Consider the following 21,253-nt stretch of genomic DNA (forward strand, 5'->3'; position numbering starts at 1 on the left):
GCTGGGCTTTGTAGTTGGGAGGCGCGTGGCTGCCATACCCTCCCCACCCCCCACTCCCGCCTCCCGCGGGCGAGGCGGAGCCGTGCGTCACGTGGGCCGCTCCCGCTGCCGCCGCCGCCGCGGTCTTTCTCTGTCTCAGCTAAGGCAGCCATCTTGCTCTTGCCGCGTGCTGGTGTTGGAGGACCCTCCCCGCTGCAGGTGAGACCCCCGGCGGGCCCGCCATCCCACGGCCTCCGGCCGCTGCGCACGGTCTCCCCCCGCCCTCCCCTTCCGACACCCGCCGTCCGCTCGGGCTGCCACTTCCGCCGTGGCGCGGCGAGTGGGGGCGGAGGCGGCCGGCCCGGCCTGTCGGTTACGGGCGGCGCAGCTGGGGGTCGGCACCTGAGGGAAGGTCCCCAGCACCATCGCCCGCTCTGGAGGAACCGGGCCCGGGCTCTGGCCTCGCTGGTCCAGTCCCAGGAGGGTCGAGCCCTCCTTGTCCCATCACTCATTATCCACAACAACAATGTCAGACGCTTTGAGCTTTGTACCTCTTATCTGTTGTCATCTCATTTGCTCCTTCCAATCTACGGATAGGGAAACTGAGGTTAGCACCCGGCCCCCAACCTCTCGGGCCCGAGCTAGGTTGCAGCGCTCTTCACTTTTTAATGGCAGTGTTTGTTTACAAGTCTACCTTGGTTTTGAGACAGCCCATCCTGATAACCTCATTACGCTGATGATTGATCGCCGGGCACAGTGTTACACACTTGGTGAATGGCGGTTTCAACTTCCGTTCCCACGTTCTTTCAGTATATCATCAGTGGTCCTCTGGAAGAGTGGTAACATTAGTTACCAACTATTAAGTATCTGACGTTAACTTGATAATCTAAGCTTTATCTTTCAACTCAGTAAAGTATGTGGTAGTTTACTTTTCGTAATGCAGAAGAAACAAATGAGTTCAAAGAAGTTAAATACCTTTCCGAAGTCCTAAGTGGTAAAACCTTGGGCTTTCTGATTCCACAGCTTTTGCTACTATTAGAGAACTCTCACATAAAAAGTTCAGGCTGAAAGCACAGATTATTTTTCTTTGTGTAAACATGCATGTGAAATGCTTAGAACTTGGGCGTTCAATAAATATTGATTCATCTCATACTCTTTCGGAAGTCCGTGCGAAAAGTGTGAAAAGGATTCTTGGAGACTCAGCTCAGGGATCATGTGGCCCTGGGAAGTCACTTCTCCCTTTGGGACACAGAAAGGAACTTTCCAGGCCTTCATTTTCTGTTGAACTAAAAAGAAGGTTGTTTTGTTAATTTATGCCCTGCTGCACTAACAGATCTTTGAGATGACATCACACATCAAGCAAGAATGACAGGTACATTAAAGATATCAATTAGAGACTAAACCAGGTGATTGGTGAGGTCTCAGATGAATCTGAATCTCTTCCTACTTGAGTCCACACAGCCCAGCAACTGAGAGACAAAGGCCACATTTCTCCTCCTCTGCTATTTTTAGGCTCCCAGGCTCCCTAAAATTTCCCTCTTTTTTCCGAGGTGCTTCTTAGGAATAAGATTTCTTAATTCTGTTATCCTGGCCACCTGGAATGGAATCATTTCTTTCATCTGCAACATAAGAAAAGAATTTTGTTTTTGCTTCTGCTTCAAGCAAATCTGGACTCTTTGTCTTGTCTTTCCTTCTCTCTTCGTTGGGATTGTTACTCAAAATGCAGAATAGTCCCAAAGGGCTTGTCCTGTGTTTAGTTCTGATGTTTTCTCTTGACCTCCTTTCTGCAAGAAATTCCTTACGTGCTCGTTATTTCACTATACCTTCATGGCTGTAGTCCTGTGAGGAAAATAAACACAGGTTTATTTTCTTTTGTGAATATTTGAATACAAGATTGAGGTTCAAATCAGCAAGTTTAAGTCTGTGGCACAGCTAAGATTGACACACATCTAAGACTATTTGGATTCTCCACACAATTCCTCCCATACAAGAGTTGTAGCTGCGGGACCATCGTGCTAGAGTGTTGAGCAAATTGAGAAGCCATAGGTTCTAATTTTTATTGGGGAAATGGATTCAGCCTTACAGCAGTGATATGTACAGGTCAGTTCCCTAAGTTCAATGCCAGTTCAGAATGGTTAGTACTTTACATGATCATTGAGTCTTTTTTTTTCAAATGTAAAAAATGGTATCCTCATTAGAAAATTAGCAAAAAAAAAAGTTTAATAATACCATATTCCCTTATTCCCTCCTTCACATCTCAGTAATGATCTGGTGAGCCACAGAACAAGTCAAGCAGGACTGCTGAATTAGAGTGTATTTGATTCTAGCATGTGAAATGTTGTTTTCCTTAGCAGGAGAGTCACTGACCAGACTAGAATTTATGATTTTATAATGTCCTTAGAATCTTCAAAAGTCAAATTTTGCTATAAAAAGTTTTTTCTCTCCCCATCAACTCAGTGTTAATGTCACCAAGATACATCTCTGTCAGATTGTGCAGTAAAACAGTTTACCCTTTATGCAATAATATCTTGTTAAGTGTGACATACTCTATCCCTGCAAGGTCTAGAGTAAACTCGGGGGCTTCTGAATCAGGGAGTGTTTGAAAATCTGGTAGTTTCCCATTATTAACACATCTGACCTTGAATAGAGGACGTGACTTGCTTGTATTTTGACAGCCCATTATTAATTTCTTCTTTGTCTAGCCTTTTTTCTTTGTGTCATATTTATCCTTTATAAGAAATACAGGATGTGATTCCAAAGAAAACAGTCTACTTGAAGGTTTTGCTAATAACATTTGGTAACTGTTCTCTGCTTTGAAAGTCTTTGGAAGAAAAAGCCTGCTGCCTACAGAGATTTCATAATTGGTTAGGTTTTTCTGAATGCCAGAAGACTGAGTCATGTTTTAAGAAAGGATCTTTAAATAGGCAACTTTGAATCCCATTCATTTGCCATTTGTATATTTGACTCCCGTGTGATGTTTAATTTTTTTTTAAACATTGGTATGTAAAGCTAGAACAGGTTGTCACTATTACGAATATAGATAGTATTATAAGACCATGATGTTAATGCATACTACAAGCTCAGTGAAGCAAAAGGTATTGTTTATATAAATAAGTCTTTAACTTTGGTAAAACTAAATTTAACAAATCTATTTTCCCCCCTAGATTTACCAAGAGCATGAATCAAGAAAAGTTAGCCAAACTTCAAGCTCAGGTCCGGATAGGGGGCAAGGTGAGTGTGGTGTAAGACAAACTGGTAGGAGAACCTATGATTGCGAGGTAGAATTACTACTTTGTATTGGTGGTCGTTGAGTTCAGAATATTGTCAGAGATTAAAATCAGGCCACATTCCTATTTGTTAATAATTTATCTAGTTCTAAAACATGTGACTAGAGGACTTTCTCTCTGGTGGCAGTGAAAATAGACCCCTTTGTTTGAGTCCCCACATTGTAATTTTGGTATGTGTGTGGGCATATGCGCGTGTGCAAGTGCACACGCATGTGGAGGCCCAGGGGTGACATGGGGCGAGGTCGTTCTCGTTCGTTCTCCCTCTTACATATCAAGGCAGAATCTCTTGCCAGCTGCTTCCAAGGGTTCCCTGTTTCCACTTCGCACATGCAGGGATTATAGGGGCCACCACAGCCGCTTGGCTTTTGTGGGCTCTGGGGATCCAAAGTGGTCCCCATGCTTGTGCTTTACCCATTAAGCCAGCCTCCCAGCCCCTGAATCCCAGCTTTCAACATCTGCTTATGTGACATGAGTAAGTTACCTAGTCTTGGTAAGATTTTCATTGTTTTCATCCGCAAGATAGAAATAATTATTTAAAATGCTTCTAAAAATTAGAGCATTGACTGGGCGGTGGTAGTCCACACCTTTAATCTGAGGCAGAGGCAGGTGGCTCTGTGAGTTTGAGGACAGTCTGGTCTACAGAGTGAGTTCCAGGACAACCAGGGCTACATAATGAGACCTTGTCTCGAAAAACTTAAAAAAAAAAAAAAAAGAGAGAGAGCATTGTTTATAAACACCTAACATGATATCTGACATAAGGTAAGTGGTAAACAAATGTAAAATGGTAGCTTTTATGCCTCTTTTATAGGGAATGGTAGATGTTAGGGTTACCTTATCCTGCTTAAATGTAATGTCCATGTGGTTAAGTGCATAACTGGGAATGTTTAAAGTGAATATATATTTTATGGATTGCCAGATTTTCCTCCCAAATGCCTACTTTTTCGTCCATGCCATTGAACATGATAAGTTCCCTATTCCATATACTTTAAAGCCTCAGGAGGTTGTAAACCCCAAAACCTTGATTTCCCTTCAGTTGTGGCCTGAGGCTCAAGAAGAATATTCTACCCTCATCTTTGCCCAGTACAATGTTTGCAAAAGAGAGAAAGAACAATACTTCATTTGTGGATCACTATGGAGAAAGGGCAGATAGGAGGCTATGTAATAGGTGTTACCATGTGTTCCATTGAGCATAACCACAGCTCTTGGGTAGAGGCAGTCAAGGGAGAAAGAAGAAGTGACTAGTACTTTCTTCTGATGGTGATAAAATTAGATGATGTGAAGTCATATTAACACACTGTTAACTGTAATGGTCACATTGTAATACATGCAAAATTAGGGGTTTGTAACAACTAGATAGATCTAGAAGGGCCTGATGCCCACCTATCACATCACATCATTATTTACTTATTAATAAGTAAATAAGTAAACTTTTATTTACTTATTTAGTGGGTGGTTTATGCATGTGTGTATGCCTACAGACACATGTATTTTTAGGGGCCAGAGGTGAGGAATCTTCTATTCCTCACTACCCTATTTTTTATAGTTATTTTGTGTGTAGACACACATATGTGCACATGAGTACATGCATGACTGCAAATGTGTACCACACATGTGGAGATCTGAGGACAACTTGCAGGAATCAGTTCATTCCTTCTACCATGTGAGTTCTGGGGACTGAACTAAGGTTATTAGGTTTAGTCATAAGCACTTTAAGCTACTGAGCCATCTCTCCAGCTCCACTGCATTTTTTGAGATGGTTTCTCAGTGAGCCTGAAGCTTCCTGATTCCGCTAGGAGGCTGGCTGGCCAGTGAGCCTCCAGAATCTTCCTGTCTTTCCCTTCCAGGGATTGCAGTTGTGACTGCCTCCCCCAGTTTTGGTTGTCCACACTCAGTTCCTTATGCTTGGTCTACTGAGTCATATCCCCAGTTCCATAATTATGTATTTTTAATGTAGTGATTGGTACATGCTTAATTTATCTACTGTTAACTGAATACTTAAGTTATACCAGGTATGGCAAATAAACAAGATTTCTTGCTTTTGACATTGACATAGCTCAATATGGAAGAAAGTCATGCTCACAGTTACAATGAAGACTAGCAAGTATTGTAATGAAGAACAAAGTGTTTTACTTAGGAAAGTCATGCTGGGATTTAAAGGATAAATAAGAATTTATCACTAGACCAGCAGGTTAGAGGGTGATAGGCTAAAATGGGGATTGTTATTTGCATATGTGCAGAGGCCCATGGAGTGCTGAGAAAATACTGAGCTTAATAATGGCTGGCTTTAGTTTGGGACAGCTAGTTTAGAGTATATAATGGATAGAAAATGGTAGGAATGAGATGAGCAAGTACTTTGGGCTTCATCATACTTTTTATATGCCATTCTAAGGAGCCCAGGATTTTATTCATCCACAGTGGGCAACTATTGGCTATGCAGAGAAAGCCTGTCTTCAAAAAAAGGACAAAATGATAGCCGTTTTAGAACTGGTAGCAGTGTGGAAAATGGGATCAACTTGAGAACAGTCTAGATGTTATTGTACAACATGGGACACAAGTTTAGAGGCTGGATGGGCATGATTTAATGACAGATGGGATGTGGGGAGATGAAGGGCAGAGAGAAGAGTTGAGGGTCTTTCCCAGGCTTTGATTTTAGAATTTGAGACTGGTTTTTATCAACTATAAAATCTAGGAGATGAAAGAAGATTGTTGGACTGATAAGTCTGTAGAAATGTTGAATTTTTTTGGTTTTGTTTTTTGAGACAGTCTCACTCTGACATATAGGAATTTGGTATGTTGACTAGACTGGTCTCAAACTTTTAAGCGATCCTCTCTGCCTTTTTGCATGCTGGGATTACAGGTACATATATACTACTTATGTAGTAGCTTAGTTGAATTACCTGAAGACCTTTCTTTCAATAGAGCAGCTTTGCCTGGTGGCACGCTCTGTAATCACAGCACAGGGCAGGTGGAAGCAGGGTTGCCTCACTATCTAGCACAACACTGCTAAAACAAAACTACAGAGCAAGCAGCTAAGCTATTCCTGAGTCAGGAATGCTTCCCAAATAAATGACCATCTATGTAAAGTGTTCTGTTAGCAACTGGATGTCATCAGAACCTTTACAACCAGAACTTTTTTTCTCCCACTGGGATTGCTGAGACAGGAAACCCCAGCCTTTTTTCTGTAAGGCTGAGTTCCTGGGGGCTACTGCAGGAACTACTAAGAGAGTAAAGACTCCATTTGTCTATCACTCCTTAGTTCAGAAAGAGCTAACCTCAGAACTTACGCTTTTGGTAGTATTTCAGTTCTGATTTTGGTTACATTTTTAAAAATTGGCTCAGAATTTTAATGCATAATTTTAAATAGTTTTTAGTGGAAAATGTATTTTATTCTTTTTTTTAAAAATTTTATTTGTTTATATGTGTCTCTGTATCTGTTGATGTCATCAGGAGCCAGAAAAGGGCATTGGATCCCCTGAAGCTGTAGTTCTAGGCAGTTGTGAGTTGCCTGACATGGGTGCTAGGATTTGAGCTACCATCCTCTAGAAGAGCAACAAGTGTGCTTACCCACCGAGCCATATCTCCATCTCTGTATATATAATTATCAATAGAGAAATGAACTTTTCTTGACTTAGTACATAGTATTATTTTTAACTTCAGGCCAAAATCCTAAGACTTATTGTCATGTCCCACATCTAACCCATCAAGGTCACTTTGTCTCTTGTGACAGTCTGACCTGTAACCATTTCTCATCTCTCACCATACTGTATACCAGCCCCTGATTGGTTGCATAGCTTCCAGGTTCAGTTTCTCTGTAGCAAACTTAGATGGAAATAAACAGGTCAGATGAGGTCTCTGTAAATAGCTTTCTATTAGGATAAAATTAAGCACCTGCCCGTGAGATCCTAATCTACGTGTTGTGACCCTTGTATGTCTGTCTGCTTCACTTCTGGCTTCCTCATTGTTGACTCTGCTCTAGCTGCACTGCCCCCTTTGTCCAGAAGACAAGCTCAGTCTTGTCTCGTTCTGCTTGGATTACTCCTCCCTGGTCGTGGGTCTCATTTCTAGTAAGATTATGCTTCGCTCTTTCACTATTCTAGTTTTGTGTGGGTTTTTTTTTCATACTTGTACCCTTGTTTGAAGTGATTTAAGTACTTGATGACACTTCCCTTTTATTGTAGTATAAGAACTTAAGTAAAATCTTTTTTTTTTTCATTCCTGGATTCTCAGACTCTGGAGTACTCACATAGTAGGGATTTAATTCTCAATATATAATAGCTTCTAAGATTTTGGATCATCTTTAGACTTTATTGGCAGGGACTGACAGGAATTCTATGAAAGCATACAATGCTTGAAAGTTGTTATAAAGCACACAAGACCATCATCTTAAGAGTTATAAATTGAGTTCTATTAACAAATATTTTGCTGGGCAGTGGGGGGCTCACGCCTTTAACCCCAGCACTCAGGAGGCAGAGGCAGGCGGATCTCTGAGTTCAAGGCCAGCATGGTCTACAAACTGAGTTCCAGGAACAGCCAAAGCTACACAGAGAAACCCTGTCTCGAAGAACCAAAAATAAAACCCAAATAATATTTTGAAACATAATATATTGAAATGATAAAATAAGAATAAGAACTGACTACAGCCGCCCTTCAGGTGTTGGCCGAATATCACAACTCCGTGCTCTTGTTAATCACTGGTGTTGGTTAGTTTTTCCAATGTGAATTTTAGATTGTGAACCAGGAGGGTGTGATTACTCTTGCCAGTGGCTATGCATATCGACACCTCTGTCTGATTATTTTCCAGGGCACAGCTCGCAGAAAGAAGAAGGTGGTGCATAGGACAGCTACTGCTGATGACAAGAAGCTTCAGAGTTCTCTAAAGAAACTGGCTGTGAACAATATAGCTGGTATTGAAGAGGTATGAACACTTTGGGAACCCAAATTATAGCGAAATACAGTGGCACACACACAGTTCTTTTGACTTTTCCAATTAAAATGCTAGCTTGGAAAAATCTTTATTTCATGCATGTCTTTGAAAGAATATAGTGAGTGAATTTTCTCTGAGGACAAAATGGTTTTAGTAAGTAGTTAGGGATTTTCTTCAGACTTTCAGACTTAAGGTATTTGCATGTGTGGCAATTATGAAACTGTTCTTGAACTTTAATGTAAACTAAGATTTTTCTGTTTTGTTTTATACTTTTTACTGTGGGTCACTCTGTATCCTGGACTGGCCTCTAACTTGTGATCTTGCCTCCTTAGTATTTACGTTTACCCTAAATTCACTTTTCTGTACTACAAAGTCTCTATTACATTATCCAAAAACTTCTAGCTGTAGCTTTATATGAATTTGATTCCCTCCCTCTCTTTCTTATTTTGACTATTTATTTATTTTGGTATATTTGATACAAGGTTTATCTGTGTAGTCCTGGCTGTCCTGGGGCTCACTATGTAGACCAGGCTGGCCTTGAACTCGGAGATCCTCCTGCTCTGCCTCCCAAGTGCTGGGATTAAGGATGGGCACCACTACTCCTGGTTTATTTTTGGTTTTTTTTTTTAAGTATTGTCTCATTGGATAGCTGCCTCTACCACCATAATGGCTGTGATTATACTCAGCTGATTGGATTTATTAGGGCTCTTTTAAAAATAATTTTTTTTCAAAAATGATAACTTTTAAAAGTCTATTATATTAATTATTTTTTTCATTGCTATGACAAAATACTTGACAAAAGCATCATGAAGGAAGGGTTTATTTTGGCTCCTAGTCTGAGAGTACAGTTCATTATGATGCCGAAGGCCTGGCATCCAGCTGGAAATCATAGAGAAGTGAATGTTGGTGTTGGTGTGTGCGCGCGCGCTCTCTCTCTCTCTCTCTCTCTCTGTTTGTTTTTTTTTTTTTTTTTGGTTTTTTTTTTTTTGAGACAGAGTTTTTCTATGTAATCCCGGCTAGCCTGGAATTTAACTATGTAGACCAGACTGGTTTTGAACTCAAGAGATTTCCCTGCCTCTGCCTCCAGAATGTTGGGATTAAAGACGTGTGCCATCCCACCTGGTATCACTGAGATTTTATCTTTCTTTCTTTCTTTCTTTCTTCCTTTCTTTCTTTCTTTCTTTCTTTCTTTTCTCTCTTTCTACTTTTTCAAGACAGAGTTTTTCTGTGTAGTTTTCTTGACTGTCCTGGAATTCCCTCTGTAGATCAGACTGGCTTTGAACTCACAGAGATCTGCCTGCCTCTGCCTCTGGAGTGCTGGGATTAAAGGTGTACATCACTGCCTGTACACTGAGATTCTTAATGGATAATTACTGATAATAGAGTCCTAGAGACAAGGCATGAAGTGACAGAGTGCCCCACCATGCATACACATGCAAATGAGCAAAATTAACCTCCTTTAAATCTACTTTCACAATTAGTACTGATAAGATAGGAAATATTAGACATGCATTTTTTTTTCTCCTTTCAGCTTAAGGTGACAGAATTCTTACTTAGATAAAGATTAGGCTGTGATTTGCATGTCTAATTTCAATTTTTTTCTGAGTCGTTAAAAGCTTTTATATATTATCTTTTAAAATATTTATTTATCATGGTGGGGGCCGGTGTTGTGTGGAGATGATCAAAGGAAAAATTTTGAAAGTTGGTTATGATCTATTGTGTGGGTCCCAGGTCATCGGGCTTATTCAGGTCATCGGGCTTAGCAGCAAGCACCTTTACCTGCCTTGCCATCTCACTGGCCCCAAAGCTTTTATATATTTGCATTGACCTAAAATTTCAGACAGGCCAGGTCTGGTGACACACGCCTTTAATCTCAGCACTGGTGGGGTGGGGAGAGCAGAGACAAGCAGAGTTCAAGACCAGCCTGGTCTATAGAGCAAGTCGCAGGACAGGACTACACAGAGAAACCCTGTCTGGGGTGGGGAGGGGTGGATTTCAGACAGATACTCAATCATGTATATATTAAGAGAACAAAGACACTCCAAAACCTAAGTTCCTTCAGAGTTCTCTTGGAGGATATAGCTCAGTGGTAAAGTATTTGCCAGCATGCCTGAGTCCCTGGTTTAATCCTAACAATACCAGAAATAAATGCATAAGATTCAAAACTTAGGCCCATTTAATCTTTCCATCCTCTCTCTGCAGTGATTCTCAAGTCTCAGGTGTAGAAGTGCGTTGTAGATGTAACCACTAGGACTGTGCTATTTTGATTGGTTATGGTTTTCTGTAATGGCCTTCCTGTGCTGCAAAGACATGTTTCCATAATGGGAGATGAGGACTATACTCCCTGAGGGTTTAAGGACAAATATTTAGAGTGTAGTTAAGGGTTGTACTGGTTTTGGAAGTGGTCATTGTAGGTTCTTCTCCTAAATCCTTGAGTTCACTAGGTGTCCAGAGCCAGGAATGGTTTCACTCTGAGTGGGACTTAAATTCAGTTGGAGAGTTTTTGGTCACAGCAAAGTTACGTGTGCTACTGCATTATTAAGGTTATCCTGCCATTGTGGTTGATGTTTTGGTTCATAATTGTCATAGCTGGCTAGGACTGCTAGAAGCGGAAGTAGTTTTCTCCAGGAAAGAGCACACAAATCGATGCTGTATGGTCATTCCTGAAAAATACATACACGTAATATACAGACTTAGTAGTTTGTGTTTATATGTTTAAGAATATATGTGTATAGGGAGTGGGAGGGTGGTGGGAGGAGGGGCGGAAATGGAAACTTTTATAATTTAATAAAATTACTTTCAGAAAAAAAGAAAGAAAAGAATATATGTGTATAATATACATATGTGTAATAAAAATTAAATCTTTTTAATAGAGATTAAAAAGTATATTTCCTTTGTAGTATAGATTAATTTGTTTTTTGAGACAGGGTCTCATTATGTAGCCCAGGCTAGCTTTCAGTAATCCTGCTACCTCAGCTTTCTGACAGCTGGGATTATAAGTGTAAGAATACCATACCCTTTTTTGTGGGGTTAACTTTATCTATGTGGTATCTCAAAGGACATGTATTTCTAAATGCTTGTTTATGTTCTAATTCAGAAGGCTTTATGGCTGTTTGTCCTGCCTCAGCTCCAGAGTACTGCTTGTGAGCCACCATGTGGGTCCTGGGAATTGAACTCAGGACCTCTGGAAAAGCAGCCAGTGCTCTTAACAGCTGAGCCACCTCTCCAGCCCCCAGAGTACTGCTTGTGTGTGTGGTGTGTGTACATGTGTGTGGAGGTTCATGATGTATGCATGTGTTTTAGTTAGGGTTTCTATTGCTGTGATGAACCACCAAAAAGCAAGTTGGGGAGGAAAGGGTTTATTTAGCTTACACTTCCACATTGCTGATTATCAGTGAAGGAAGTTAGGACAAGAACTCAAACGTGGCAGGAATCCGGAGGCAGAGGCCATGGAGGGGTGCTGCTTACTGGCTTTTTCCTCATGGCTTCCTCAATCTGTTTTCTTAAAGAACCCAGGACCACCAGCCCAGGGATGGCACCACCCCCATAATGGACTGGGCCCTCCCCCATTGATCAGTAATTGAGAAAATGCTTTACAGCTGGATCTCACGGAGGCATTTCCTCAGCTCCTTCCTCTAGCTTGTGTCAAGCTGACACAGAACCAGTCAGTGTACCATGCCTTTGTGGAAGCCATATTTTCTGTCTTGTTCCTTTGAGACAGGGCATCTTAATGAACCTGGAGCTGGGCTGGCAGCCCACTGGTTACAGTTACCAGTGCAGTCATGCCCAACTTTTTATATGGGTCTTGGAGATTTGAACTCAGGTCTTCATGCTTACAATGGCAAGTGATCTTACTCACCTAACCATCTTTCCAGCTCCGGTGGCCCTTCAAATTACAATTTATTAAAATAAATGTTTCATAGTGAAATAAGGACACAATAATTTGATTTTTGTTTTGAGGTATTGGAAATTCAACCCAGGGCTAGGCAAGTACTCTATTACTGAGCTGTGTCTTCAGCCCTAGTTAGTAATTGTTGATCTCTTTAAACTGCTATAAAACTTGTAATGCTGTGCTAAGGTCATGGGTCTGTTGTAACTGAAATTGTCACACTAAAGCACTTAATGGTAGTCAACACCCCGTGCATTTGTACTGTGTACTAACCATTTTCCCAGAGGTGGTGCAGAAAGTGCTATTCATAGCCTCTGTCATTTCTAACTTATAATCTTGTGGGAAACTGTTAGGCGGCTAGCCATATAAATATGTATCACTCCCTCTCAGCTTCCTAGCTCCTGCTGAGTTAATGTTACAGATGAAAGCGGTAGTGCTTGCAGCATTCCACCAGCCTGTGGGTCACAGATAACAAGGACTGGAATTCTAGATCTGAACTAAGAAATGTTAGAAACATGAGTTCATACTATGATAAGCTAGCTAACTGATCTTTTCAGTTGTATTTTCTTATTTTTAACCTTTTCCTCTCCTCTTCCACATTACTCCCCCACCACCACCACCCCCCATAAATGTAAACCCGTCTTATGGCCTGGGTTATACAGCACCTACAATGGATAATTCAGTATTAGTGACATTATGGATAAAAGAAATCCCCCTTAGTGTTTCCAAGGACATTGCCATTTCTTTATTCTTTTAAATCTTCATGTAGAAGTGATTTCTTCAAAGAAGTCTTTTGGGTAGCAATCAGACTTTTTTCTATTTTGTTTTTATTTTTATTTTTCGAGACAGGGTTCCTCTGTAGCTTTTCAGAGCCTATCCTGGAACTCTCTCTGTAGACCAGGCTGGCCTCAAACTCAGAGATCCACCGGTCTCTGTCTCCCAAGTGCTGGGATTAAAGGCGTGCACCACCTCCATGCAGCTACAATCAAACATTTATAGAAAGAAAGAAAAGTTATATATTCTCTCTCTTTCTGCCTTCCTCTCTTTCCCCCTCCCATGTGAGTATGTGTGCATGTACACACATGCATTCATATTGTGGGAATCAAATTCAGTACTTCATGCATACTAGCTAAGTATTCTATCACTGAATTACTCTTAGCTCTTACATACTTTTATTATAACATCTGTTAAACTGTGTTGTTAATTCCTTTTGTTGATATTGTCATTCCAGTTCTTTTTTTTTTTTTAAATACAAGGTCTTGCTATGAAGAACAGATTGTCCTCAAATTCACAGTCTTCCTCCTTAACTTTCCAAGTATTGAGCTAAGATTAAAACCACACACCACCACTACCACTTAGTCCTAGTTTCTTGAGGAGTCACAACCCCAGGACTACACAGAGAATTAGTGCTCCCTATTATATGCGTGCACACTCTTACCACTTCCTGTCCATTTCCAGCATTATCTGCCTGTCTTCACAAACTCTATGTATAAGAAAATATACATGAAATAATTATACAAAGTAGCAACTGTAAAGTTTTCAGTTACTTGAACCAACAAGATGAAAAGGTTTTACTTTTTTTTCTCTTTCTGAAGTTGATCTTTTCAGTAGCAAGACATTTGCTTACATAACTTTTGCAGATTTGAAATAGTTTTGTTTAGGGGCTGGAGAGATGGCTCAGTGGTTAAGAGCATTGCCTGCTCTTCCAAAGGTCCTGAGTTCAATTCCCAGCAACCACATGGTGGCTCACAACCATCTGTAATGAGATCTGATGCCCTCTTCTGTACTAAGAATACTGTATACATAATAAATAAATAATTAAAAAATATTTTTGTTTAGAAGCATGTAGAATACTATATATACCATGATTTATTCATGTAGTTTTGGGTTAAATACAGCTTCTTGTGAGGGGAAGGGAAAAAAGCTCTACAGCATTACATGCATGCATGGAAAGCATGTAATGGGCTGGTTGTGGAGACCCTTGCCTTTAATCGGGCATGCATGAGGCAGAGTTAGGTGGATCTCTCTGAGTTTGAGGCTAGCCTAGTATACATAGTGAGTTCCAGGCTAGCCAAGGCTACATAGTGAGACTCTGACTAGAACAAAGCAAATCCTATAACGATTTTCAGGAACACTATGACCAGAGAGTCTGCCTAGAGTCTGTCTTAGAGTAAGAGAAATTCATTAATTACAAGTTGGAGGCCTGTAAGATGGCTGTCCTTTGTCTGTATGTATACATTGCATGACTTAAACACACATGAAATGTGTACAAGTTGCTTTGTGAATTCTCCGGCCTAAAAAAGCAGAAGAACCAATCTTGTTTAGCCCTGTATTTCATCCTTTGATTGTTTCTCACAGCTTGTGCCCAGGAGCCTTACATAACTGCCATTTGCTTAGTAGGGTAGAAGGAAAACACAACAGAAATGAAATATTCTGGCCTTTTTATTTTCTAGTATTGCATTCTCTGTTTTCTAAGATTAACTTTCCACTCTTCTGGACCTTTCTATTCAAGCAGCTGCTTTCTTTATTCCACCCCATTTAAAACAATCATGAATAAATTTACCCATGGTCTGAAATAGAGCTCCTCTCACTTGTCACCCTCAAGTGTGACAGACAGCATTATACTGAGGAGACATGTATCAGGATGTCCACTACAACTCAGTCTGCAGCCTCTGGGAGAAAAGCCCAGACAGAAAGAAAATTGAAAATCCAAAAGATATGATCCTCCGTGTGTGTGTGTGTGTGTTCTCCACATATCTGTAATATTTCTTTTTCATGTGACCTATATTCTGAGGCAAATGTTTGACAAGCTTGCATAGAATTGGAGTTTTACATAAACAAGTGAATGTTTTAAGCGTGAGGATGGCACAGTAGGAAGGAAACCAAATAGTAAGTTGAGAAACTCTAGTTCATTTCAAGTACTTAGTTCATACTTAACCAGCTGTCCTGGGGTATAGTGTTTACCAAGAGCACTGTTCTCTGTATTTACTTCTCTAGCATAAAAAATAATACAGATTTCAAATCAGTTATGATTTTAATGTCTGTAAGTCAAGAATGTCTCAAATTCCAATCTTACCATTTTCATGCCCAGAGTGTTCATAGAAATCCTTTACTGAGTCATGTGATTTAGGAAACACTGGTACCATTCTTCCTTTATTCTTGTTTCTTGCTAAACCATGGGACTCCAGAGTAGATCAAGGCAATTCCCTTGATATCCACGGTTACCTCCCAGGTCTCCAAGGCTTTTAATGCCTTTTTGTTTGTTTGGTTGGTTGGGTTTTTTTTTTTTTTTTTTTTTGGCCTCAAACTCACAAAGATCCACCAGCCTCTGCCTCCTGAGGGCTGGCTTTTAACTACTTTAACATTTAACTTTTCTACTAAAGCTGTAGTCATCTTCAGAATAAAAAATTTATCTTCGAAAGTTGTTCTAAATTGAGTTATGATACCATTTCTCTAAAGCAGCAATATTGAATGTTTATTGCATATGATATACTTAAAAGAACCTAAGATAAACTGGGCGTGGTATAATACACAATTTTAATCTTAACTCTTGGGTGGCAGAGGCTGGTAGATTTCTATAAGTTCAAGGCCAACCACGGCTACATAGTGAGACTGTCTTTAAAACAAACAAAACAAAACAAAACAAAAAGATCTCCTCAGATACAGTCCAGTGCAGTGCCAAAAAAAGGAAGGATATGAGATTAAAGCCTTTTTTTTTCCTTTTCCTTTTTTTTTGAGATAGGGTTTCTGTGTGTAGCCCTGGATGTTCTGGAACTAGGTCTGTAGACCAGGCTAGCCTTGGACTCACAGAGAGACCCCACCCCCCACCCCGCCACCACCTCTGCCTCCAGAGTAGGGGACAAGCATAGTAGTTCTGTAACTCTCCTGACCTTATATAATAAGTATTTATCACCAAGGTGACTTTTATAGTGGAATCAATCACATGGTGGAATATTTACACATTTAACTTGTGTAAATGAGATCATACCAAACCAAAAAATTGAGAAAGGAAATACATGAGAGAAAAATAACAATGTCAATAGCAAGCTCAAGACAGTGAAATAATCAGATCTGATTGGTAAAAGCTAAAGAAATAATGGCAGGATGATGTTAAAGGCCTCCTGGTTATTAACATATCATTTCCTGGAGGGTGAGTGAGTGGGAGAGCTTTGTTGACAGAAATTAGTGAAGGTAGTGAGAAGGTATATTTAAGAATTAAAGAAAATTGTCAGGCCTGTAGGCGCAGGTTTGTAGTCCCAGATACTTAGAAGATTGAGGCTAGAGGATCACAAATTCAATGCCAGCCTGGCAACTCAGTAAGAATTTTATCTCAAAGTAAAAAGTAAAGAACTGGGGATGGATTTAGTTTAATACCTGGAATACCCAGAGTACCCCAGAACAGAGCGTGCAAAACAAACTAGCAACATGCCTGTAGCCCCAACTACTGGAGGAAATCACAAGACCCTTGTGTCTGATTTAAAATAATAATAATAATAATAAGTGGTGGGCAAGATACTCTTCAAAAGCCTGATGACCTGCATTAGATCCTCTGACCTCAGCATGTGCACTCCTCAATATGCACATATACAATAATAAAAATATCTTTAAAAAGCCAGGTGGTGGTGACACATGCCTTAATCCCAGTACTTGGGAGGCAGAGGCAGGCAGATCTGTTGAGTTACAGGACAGCCAGGGCAACACAGAGAAACTCTGTCTCAAACAAATAAGCAAAAAAGTGGTCTTGAACTTCTTCCACCTTGAGGCCTGGGTGACTTTCTTAACAGTTCTAGTAATCTTGGCTCCACTGCAAGGATCTTTCTATGCCATATTCACTACTGAGCTAATTACTGCTATGGGATTGCTACTGTGTAAAATGCCATAATTGATAGAAATGTTTTTAAAGCTATTTTTAGTTGAATATAGCATGTGAAATTCATTGTTTTCTGTGCCCATGCAGGTGAACATGATTAAAGATGATGGAACAGTTATTCATTTCAACAACCCCAAAGTCCAAGCTTCCCTCTCCGCTAACACCTTTGCAATTACTGGTCATGCAGAAGCCAAACCAATCACAGAAATGCTTCCTGGAATATTAAGTCAGCTTGGTGCTGACAGCTTAACAAGCCTTAGAAAGTTAGCTGAGCAGTTCCCACGGCAAGGTATGTATTTCAAGTCAGTACTTTCCCCTCTTCCCTGCTTTAATTAAGAAACCTAATAATTTTAAAAACATCCCATCTGAAACTGAGGATGTAGCACAGTTGACAGAGTACTAGCCTATTATGCATAAGTTTTTGGTTTGATCCCTAGCAGTAAATAAACTGGATATGATGGCATATGCTTGTAATTCCAGCAGAAGGATCAGAAGTTCAGGGTTGTTCTCAGCTGTTTAGGGAAGTTGAGGCCAGCCTGTGCCAAAGACCCTGTCTCAATCAATCAATCAATCAATCAATAAAAGTGTCTTACTTATGGGGCTGGAGAAATAGCTCAGCGGTTAAGAGCACTGACTGCTCTTCCAGAGGACCCGGGTTCAATTCCCAGCACCCACATGGCAGCTCACAACTGTCTGAAAATCCAGTTCCAGGGGACCTGACACCTTCACACCAATACACATAAAATAAAAGATAAATAAATCATAAAGTTTTTAAAAAAAAAGTGTCTTACTTAAACTGAGAGAATTTGCCTCAGTACATACTTCTTATAATTTCTATATTGCCACTTATGTGCTTCATAAAACTTGTAGTTTGCTTTTTTAACTAATAAGTGTGTATTATAGAATATTTAGATACAGTATTATCAATTGCTACTATGATTACCATTACAAATATGGTAATCATAAATTCTGAATTTCCGAGTTGGTGTTGATTTCATGCATGTCTTGTCTCTAACCATCAAAAAGTCTTGTAGTTCAGTGGTCATGTGATCATACTGCATAGCTAGTTACTTAGATCAAATTAAGTGGAAAAGAAGTCTCACCTATTTTTATATGAAGAATACCTTTGCTCAAGCTTCTCAAATTCTTCATTTTGCATGTAACTTTTACCTTTACTGCACAGTGGAATTAATTTAAAATTCAGTTTTTAAATGCTACTTAAGCAAAAAAACAGAAGTAAATTTTAGATTAACTGTACTTAATAGCCATAGGAGATTTGGACAGAGAGACAATAAGTATTAGAGGTGTTCTGTGAAGCTCTGTGTTCTCAGTGACTAATACTCATATAAACTTTTTATAGTATTGGATAGTAAAGCACCAAAACCAGAAGACATTGATGAAGAAGATGATGATGTTCCAGGTAAAAGACATTTTGTTAGTGTTTAAATTTGTCTCCAACCAGTAAGACTGTTCTAGTAAAAATGCTTGGTGCCAAGTCTGGCAATTTGAATTTCTTCCCTGGGACCCACATTGTGGAAGGAGAGAGCCAACTTGCACAAGTTGTCTCTGACCTCACACACACACACACACACACACACACGTACATAAAACTAAGAAAAAATAATTTATCTCCTTTCACTTATTGCATAGATGACTTTCAGAATTTTTCAGACTGAATTTCATTTGATTTACAGTGATATGGATAGTGTTAGGTTGCTAGTTAGACATTAGCTGGCTTGGAAGACACTGGAGATGGAACCCTCCCTCATAATCATCAGCCTGTAAAACCAAGGAGTGGAATTTCAGGTCAGAAAATGTTCCCTAAGCCCTATCCCTGGCCATGGGAGAGACGTGACATCCTGAACTGTCATTATATAATACTATCTAAGCCTGGTTCCAGGAATGCTAACCCTTATCAAAGACTATTGTATTATCTGATAGAGAACCAAAGACACACAATTGCCTTCTATCAGTGTCAAACCAAACAGGGCTGTCACTTACCTGAACAGAACAAAGTCTCTCAAGAAAGGCTGTTGTTGGCCAGTTGGCGGTGGTGCATGCTTTTAATCCCAGCACTTGGGAGGCAGAAGCATGTGGATCTCTGTGAGTTCAAGACCAGCCTGGTCTACAGAGTGAGTTCCAGCCAGAGCTGTTGTACAGAGAAACCCTGTCTTAAAAAACCAAAGGGGGGCAGAAAACAGGGGGGGAGGGGGCAGCGGGAGAGGAGAAGAGAGAAGAAAGTAAAGAAAAGCTATTTGTTCTGGAGATTTCAGAATAATATACAACCTGCCTAAAATGTAGTCTGAGTCAATGGCCCCTCAAGCATTGTCCACACTTATCATACTGACCCCTTGAGCGTGTACTCTACTTTATTATAAATGAATGTACTGGTCTTTTATGCTGTTTCTTTGTGTTTCTGTCTGAGTTCTCTAGACAGAGATCACAAAGACCAGGGAGTCAGACTGAAATCCCAGTGATAGGATATAACGAATAAAAAAGAATCAGAACTTAGAATCAGAAAATATTCCATAAAGCTCTGTTGCCTGCATGTATTAAATTGAAATCACTCTTTATTATCAGTATACATTATTATTGTTGAAATTTTTTGTTGGAGGGCTGGATAAATGGCTCAGCTATTAAGAGCACTGGCCTCTCTTCCTGAGGACCTGGGTTCAATTTCCAGCACTCACATGGTGACTCACAGCCATCTGTTACCCCAGTTCTAGGGGATCTAGCACCCCCTTTTGATCTCCCCAGGTACTGCATGCACATGGTACACAGCCATACATTCAGGCAAAACACATAAAATACACATAAAATAATAATTTTTAAAAATTGTTGGCATTAAGCTGACATAAAAAAATGTTTCACCTTAGTATTTTTACATTTTTAAAGTCCCATTTCCTTAAGATTGCTGTTTATAAAAGTCGTTATTACTGAAATGCCATTAGTTCATTTCTGCCTTTTCTGTTTTTTAACTAATTCTAGTTGCAACTATTTTGACTCATTTGCATTTTATTTATTGTTTTCCTTTCTTCTTTTTGTCAGATCTTGTAGAAAATTTTGATGAAGCATCGAAAAATGAAGCTAACTAAAATCTTCTGGGTTTTGGAAGCTGGCATGGACTAGATTTAACAATCAGCTCTGTTGTTCCAAAGTTTTACAGACATGGAGAACATCATCTGTTACTAGTTCAGTAATATAAATATTTTGTATATTAATAATGCTGTTTGATCAGCATTTCTCGGTCATTTGATTTTGCATTTTGCACTTCCCAGGATCTATTCTTTTGGTCAAATATGAAGTATTGATACACTTTGAGGGTGGTTTTTTGCTTTTGGGGGGGAACTTTTGGGTGTGTATGTATATGTATGTGTGTGGGTATGTGTGTACACGGTGGACAGAAAATTGGATAACAGTTATATCTATCCTCTTCCTTCCCCCAATAGAAATAAAACAAATCTTTACATTTGTTACTTTTTTTCCTAATACTGTACAAAATTGATGAAGAGAGTTTCTTTGATTTCAGATCTTAAGAGATTCCCACTGTTGGAAGTTTGGTTTTAATTTGCTCAGTTAACTTTAATATTTTTATACACTTCTCTGGATTGAAAATATCTTGAAATATTTTACCACCAGATTGCTGCCAGAATCATAAATTGGGTACCTTTGGTGTGGCTGCCTTAGACTCACTTCCTCATCAGACCCAGAAATGCTCCTTTTATTAGCTTTCTTTCTGCTGCCCCCCACCCCCTTATTTTGGTCTTCAAATGGTCTTATCTCCTGCTTAGCTTGAGACAGAAGTTCTCCATATAGAGTTGAGAGAATGCCTGACCTCTCTTTTGTCCTCACCTCAAGAGACAGCTTCATCTTCAGTGTTTCATTTCCCTTCACATTTATGGTTTGGTAGATCTCAAACTGAAAGAGCTAGCATGTGCTTACTAAATAACTATGCCAGGCTTATCCTCTTTCCTTGCTGTTGTCAGTAGCAGGTGTAAAAGTGTCTCTTTTTCAGCAAGGCTGAAACTGGGACTGTCGTTTGGAATGAAAAGAACTTAGGCTATAGACCTGTCTCCTAGCATAAATGGGCATTCTCTGAAACGGTACTGGCCACAGGAGAATTTCTTCAGCCACTCTCCTATTCTTGGTCCTGAACTTACCTCTGGGTAGATCTGATTGATTGTAGCTACTCATAACACCCTCCTGCATGTTGAGAATAATGCTTTGGGGGGAGCAGTGGTAAGACACAGTATTTATTTGCTTACCTCCTTTCAGAGGACTTGGAGGTAAGTTACATTTATTCA

The 21,253-nt window shown here is 39.9% G+C and overlaps 1 protein-coding gene across 3 annotated transcripts; it reads left to right on the forward strand.

Annotated features, from left to right (window-relative positions):
* Nucleotides 1-54: 54 nt before the first annotated feature.
* Btf3l4 (basic transcription factor 3 like 4) lies at nt 55-20,438 on the forward strand. 3 transcript variants are annotated; one of them, XM_048453346.2, is made up of 6 exons: nt 55-198; nt 3,144-3,210; nt 8,068-8,181; nt 17,037-17,238; nt 18,310-18,369; nt 19,998-20,438. In XM_048453346.2, the coding sequence occupies exons 2-6, from the start codon at nt 3,157-3,159 to the stop codon at nt 20,042-20,044; spliced, it is 477 nt and encodes a 158-aa protein (XP_048309303.1). In that variant the 5' UTR covers nt 55-198; nt 3,144-3,156; the 3' UTR covers nt 20,045-20,438. The 3 variants fall into 3 exon arrangements, with proteins under 3 accessions (XP_048309303.1, XP_048309305.1, XP_048309304.1); XM_048453347.3 differs by lacking the exon at nt 55-198 and adding an exon at nt 1,964-2,079; XM_048453348.2 differs by lacking the exon at nt 3,144-3,210 and having other exon boundaries at nt 80-198.
* The last annotated feature ends 815 nt before the right edge of the window (nt 20,439-21,253 follow it).

This window comes from Myodes glareolus, chromosome 3, assembly GCF_982192425.1.
Source record: "Myodes glareolus chromosome 3, mMyoGla1.1, whole genome shotgun sequence".
Classification (NCBI taxonomy): Eukaryota; Metazoa; Chordata; class Mammalia; order Rodentia; family Cricetidae; genus Myodes; species Myodes glareolus.